The following is a 5,852-nucleotide window of genomic DNA, read 5'->3' as shown; positions in this document are numbered from 1 at the left end:
CTTCTAAGTGGAGAGCCCAGACCTTTACCTGCCACTGTCTTGGGAAGTCAGCCCTGAGGGAGACGCACTTCTTGAAAACTAACCCTTCCTGAGGGTCTGCTCTCCATTGGGGCCTGTGCTGGGAGCTTGAGGTAGAAGAGGGTGGGGGTACTCACACTCCCCACACATGCGGCCACTCAGTGAACCCATCCTCCTGACCGAGAGACACACATGGCTTCTGAGAGGCTGGGGGGCCCTGGCCCAAGGCTCACCTACTTGGTTCGCGATTGATGGACGACGACACCAGTGGCCTGACCTCAGCCCTGCATCCCTGCTCCACTGCGGGCTGCCTAGAGGGAGGGATGCTCAGTCATCCCCTGCTAGTCCCTTTCCCTCCCGGCACTATGTCCATTTTGACAAACGGTACCGTCCAAACCCAGGCCTGGCTGCCCACTCCTCTCCTTCCATCTCTGTCCTCCTCTTATCCCCCACCCCTCTCCATCTGCTGTTCCTGCCATTTCAGGAAAAGTCCCTGTGGAAAAAGAAATTTCTTGCTGAAAGTGTGGGGGAGGCAAAGCCATCCTCTGTCACCCCCTCCTCCAGGCAGCCCCTCGTCTTAACCTGGGGCTTTCGTGTCTGAGAGGATTCCTGTCCCGGTCCTGCCCCGTGGGCGTGCTGGCTTCCTTTCTGCCACCCTGGATGGACGGCAGCCTGCGCTGGCCCCACAGGAAGTGGAGGCGTGGAGCCGCCCGGGACCACCCCCAGCCTGCATAAAGGGGCGGGCAGCGAGGCGAGGCTGCACCAGCGCCTGGCACCATGAGGACCCCTGGGCCTCTGCCCGTGCTGCTGCTGCTCCTGGCGGGAGCCCCCGCCGTGCGGCCCGCTCCCCCGACCTGCTACTCCCGCATGCGGGGCCTGAGCCAGGAGATCACCCGCGACTTCCAGCTCCTGCAGGTCTCGGAGCCCTCGGTGAGTCCCCCGCCCGCCCAGGACAGGGGTGCATGGCAGACCCAGTTCTTAAACCCTTGCCGTTAGACGAAAAAAAAAAAAAAAGAGAGAGAGAGAAAAGGATATTTTTCTTTTCTAGTAAATGTAAATCTCAAGAGTATTTGTGTTTTATTCATCTCCTATTAAATATGATACCAATGGTTTGCTTTCTTCAAAACTCAAGAAAAAGTAAAGGCATCACAATTTTTGTAACTTACTAGCAAATATCAAAGGATCTGTTGTAAATGTAAAAAAAAAAAAAAAGAAAAGAAAAAAAGGAGTGGGAGGAGGGAGAGAAAAACAGCTCCCTATCAGAGGTAAGGAGGACGGAGGAATGAAGCTTGTGTATTCCTTTTGTTAGCCTGGTGAGGAGTGTGCCCTAAGAGCTGGCTCACAGAACTGGCCTCCACCCCTCATCTGCTGAGGGACCCGGGCATATTCCTCAGCCTCTGCCTGTCAGTTTTCTTGTCTGTAAAATGGGATGACAGTAGCACCCCTCCCTTTAGAGTGGCTTTGACGATCAAAGGCAGGCGTGAACACAGGCACGGCTCACAGAAGCAAGCCTACAGGAACAAGTACTCAACAGATGCCAGCTGATGTGAGCACCATCTTCAGAGGCAGACCTGGGGACTCAGAGAGGGGAAGTCCCCGAAGGGCTTTTGGGGACTAGAACCCAGGCCTCTGCCTGCTTCTCCGTTGAAACAAAATGCATTAAACTTCATTAAAAGCTTTTGTAAAGTTTAAAAGTGTCTTTTAATCACTCGCAAATGCTTCAAACAAAGCATAATGTTTCTCAGATGTTAGGGTCAACAATAGCCTAGCTAACACCTTCTTGGTATTTTCTTTTTAAAAGTTAAATAACATGTATTTTTTTCCTAATTATAAAAGTGGTGTACTTTGTAGAACAGTTGGAAAATGTACAAAGAAGAAAATAAATCTTGCTTATGATTCTACCACCTAGAGGTAGCTGCTGCTGTAGCGCTGTGGAGGATCATATTTCAGCTTTCTGTCTACATATGGGTATTCAAATACGTGTGTGTTGTGTGTGTGTGTGTGTGTAAACAAAATTTGGGTCAAACAGCACAAGCAGTTTTGCAACTTACTTTTTACTGACACTATCAAATAAGTTAATTTTTGTTTTAACATTTTATTGTACAGTTTCACCACAATTTACCCACAAGTTTCTTGTTATCGAATATAGACAGGAATCATCTTTTAAAGGAATCTGATTTTAAAAGTTTTAAAAAATTCAAAGGCTCTGAACTGCAAAGCAGGAAGAAAGTGGAAAGATTATGCATTCGAACTCTCTAATTTCACAACTGAGGACTGAAGGAAGGCACTTGCCCACGGTCACACGGGGATTACTGAGAGGGCAGAGCACAAGGGCTTTTGCACAAAAACGGAAGCCCAATATAGAAATATAAAAGTATGCATATATATGCACTTCAATATTACTATATTATACACTATATACAACTATATATTAGCTATAGAATGCCTATAGAACAGTATGTATAATTACATATATCTTACTTATGTAAGTATATATAGTGTTTATAATTACATGCAGTTATACAACTGTTATATAGCTAATATACTTATATAAGTTATTATATAAGTATATTATTATATAAGTTACTATATAACTAATTTATACAACTGTTATATAACTAAATAGTTATAGAACTGTTTTATAGATGTATGTATATACTGTGTATATATACTTGTATTACTGTATTATATATTACTATTTCTATATCACAGTTATAGGACTGCTTTTAGGTATATACGTGTATGTATATTCCTGAATGGGTATGCATATAAAACAGCTCCCTAGTTCATAGCAAATGATATAAAGGTTGTATTCTAAAAGTCTAATTCTGGAAGCGCAGTCGCCCATTTCTGAAGGAGTGTGACGTATGGCGCAAGAAAGTACTGTGCATGTCTTAGCATCAGGGAGGGCCCCAGGGATCTGGGCTGGTCTGGCTGTTGAGAGGGTCACCAGGGAGACTTTTGTGACCAGGTGTGCCCCTGTGGGCATCCCGGAACCCCTTATCCCTTTCCACAGGAGCCGTGTGTGAGATACCTGCCCAGGCTGTACCTGGACATACACGTAAGAGGGCTCTCCCTGGGGGAGGGAGGTCTGGGGCTGAGGGACTCAGGTCTGAACCTTTGCTGCTGGCTGTGTGGCACAGAGTCAGGGAGAGATCTTATGCAGCTCAGCCCCTGTCCCTCTCGCTACTGACTTCTCCCACAAGCCCCCTCCCCATTGCCCACTCCCAGAATTACTGTGTGCTGGACAAGCTGCAGGACTTTGTGGCCTCGCCCCAGTGTTGGAAAGTGGCCCAAGTGGATTCCTTGAAGGACAAAGCACGGAAGCTGTACACCATCATGAACTCGTTCTGCAGGAGAGTAAGTGGATGCCATTGAAAATCCATTTTCTACTTGCTATCAGCCAAGACTTTCTGAGCTTTTCAAAGAGGAGGGTTGGGAGGAGATGGCAACAAGGAAGAGGAGCAGAGATATTTCGCAGATGCTTTCAGTTCACAAAGCCCTTCCTCAACCATGGTTGCCTTGTTCAGTGATGGGGTTCAGGACAAGGCCCTTTGTCTCCATGAGCTGCACACTGATGCAGGGGCTACACCCCAAGACCACACCTCAGCCACATGGATAGACTCTGCCAGAAGCCAAGTGAGGCAGGTTAGAGGAGACTCTGCAGGAGGAGGTTCAGGTGTGCTCTGATAAGAGGATTCTGGTAGGAGAGGGGAAAAGGACAGAAAATCAGCAATAGTTAAAATGTGGAAATTAGAGGCATGTGATTGCAGGGCACAGACTTCAGCATCAGGGAGCCCTGAGCTTGGGTCTGCATCTCCCTGCTTCCCAAGTGGGAGTGCCTGTCTTAGTCTGTTTCTGCTGCTATAACATAACACCACAGACTGGGTAAGTTATTTTTAAAAAAAAGAAGTTTGTTTAGCTTATGGAGGAGACTTGGGGGGAGTCTAAGAGCATAGTACTGGCATCTGGTGAGGGCCTTCTTGCTGCATCATACCACGGCAGAGGTCATCACACAGCAAGAGGGTAAGAGCCAGAGAGAGTTCACTTTTTTAACAAAGTCACCCCTGCAATAAGCAACCCTCTCCCAAGGTAGTGACATTAATCCATTCATAAGAGCAGAGCCCTCATTAATCCATTCATTAAGTCAAAGCCTACAATAAATCATGTACAAAGGCAGAGGGATTAAGTTTCCAACACATAAACTTTTGGGACCACATTCAAATCACAGCAGTGTCCCTTCACTTCTCTGAGGCACAGTTTCTTCAGTCCTGAACTGAGGACATAGTAGTACCCATCTCATGAGGTGGATAATAATAATTACACCTTTACCTTGTGTGGGCACTGCAGTAACTCCTTTGAGCCTAAGAAGCCTATAGGGTGACTAAATATGGAAGTCCTAGCACCATGCCTAGCCCAGAGTTAGCTCCTCTGGTAACTGTAGTAATTAGTTATTAAGTTATAATTTCTTGATCCTGTATGAAAGATGTGTTATGAATTTCCCCCCACACCCAGTTTCCTCCTCCTCCCTGCTCCCTTTGGTTTGTGGGGGAAGATAGGAAGCTGATACAATTATGATAACGGTGTGATGAGCGGTGGTATTGACTGAAGTGAGGTCATTCCAATGCCTGACCCAGGGTGCTGCTCAGCAACTAAGGTTCATTCATTTATTCCCTCCCTCACCCATTCATCTATCCATCTAGTCAACCAATGTATGTGTGAATTCCATAGGTGATAATAATTTAAAAAAAAAAAACATGAAATTCTATTGGAATGTGAAGCAAGAAGTGACTAGCCCTTTTTGGGAGAGTAAGGGATGGGAAGTTTTCACACAAAGGGGAACAACTGAATGGCCTTTGAGGATAACCAAAAGCCCTACAGTTGCACTTTCAGTAACTTTCCTGCTCATTGCACATCTTTTTCAGGATTTGGTATTCCTGTTGGATGACTGCAATGCCTTGGAATACCCAATCCCAGTGACTACGGTCCTGCCAGATCATCAGCGCTAAGGCAATTCAGACCAGAGAAAGAACCCAAGAGAACTGAAGTTATGTCAGCTACCCAGACTTAATGGGCCAGAGCCATGACCCTCACAGATCTTGTGTTAGTTGTATCTGAAACTGTTATGTATCTCTCTACCTTCTGGAAAACAGGGCTGGTATTCCTACCCAGGAACCTCCTTTGAGCATAGAGTTAGCAACCATGCTTCTCATTCCCTTGACTCATGTCTTGCCAGGATGGTTAGATACACAGCATGTTGATTTGGCCACTAAAAAGAAGAAAAGGACTAACAAGCTTTCTTTTATGAGCAACTATCTTGAGAACATGCACAATAGTATGTTTTTATTACTGGTTTAATGGAGTAATGGTACTTTTATTCTTTCTTGATAGAAACCTGCCTACATTTAACCAAGCTTCTATTATGCCTTTTTCTAACACAAACATTCTTCACTTTCTTTCATTTAAAAAGAAATTAATGCTCTTAAGATATATTTGCAAGTATTTTACGTAGTGCTGACAGGACCCACTATTTCACTGAAAGGTGATGAAAATCAAATAAATAATCTCTTCACAATGAGAAACACGTGTCCTGTTGTAGCTGTCCAAGGTGGATGTCAGGGTTGTGTTTTTTTTTCACACTTCTCTTGAAAACTCCTGCTCTAAGCATGATGCAACTTTCTCCTTCTTTCAGACAAGCTCAAGTGTCTCTGGTTCTGCTTCATCCACCTGCATGAATGTCTGCTCTTTAAGTGTTGGGGATGCTCTGATTTCTGTTGAGGACAGATGTTTCCTTTGGGGATATACATTGGGAGCAGATTGCATCATACCCACAG

General features: G+C 45.3%; 1 protein-coding gene across 1 annotated transcript; it reads left to right on the top strand.

Annotated features, from left to right (window-relative positions):
* Positions 1 to 774: 774 nt before the first annotated feature.
* On the top strand, positions 775 to 5,600 carry CYTL1 (cytokine like 1). The gene is made up of 4 exons (XM_003258478.3): positions 775 to 948; positions 3,035 to 3,079; positions 3,250 to 3,378; positions 4,944 to 5,600. The coding sequence occupies exons 1-4, from the start codon at positions 796 to 798 to the stop codon at positions 5,025 to 5,027; spliced, it is 411 nt and encodes a 136-aa protein (XP_003258526.1). The 5' UTR covers positions 775 to 795; the 3' UTR covers positions 5,028 to 5,600.
* The last annotated feature ends 252 nt before the right edge of the window (positions 5,601 to 5,852 follow it).

Source organism: Nomascus leucogenys, chromosome 20 (genome assembly GCF_006542625.1).
Source record: "Nomascus leucogenys isolate Asia chromosome 20, Asia_NLE_v1, whole genome shotgun sequence".
NCBI classification, from domain to species: domain Eukaryota; kingdom Metazoa; phylum Chordata; class Mammalia; order Primates; family Hylobatidae; genus Nomascus; species Nomascus leucogenys.
This window is presented reverse-complemented; position numbering and strand designations above follow the sequence as displayed.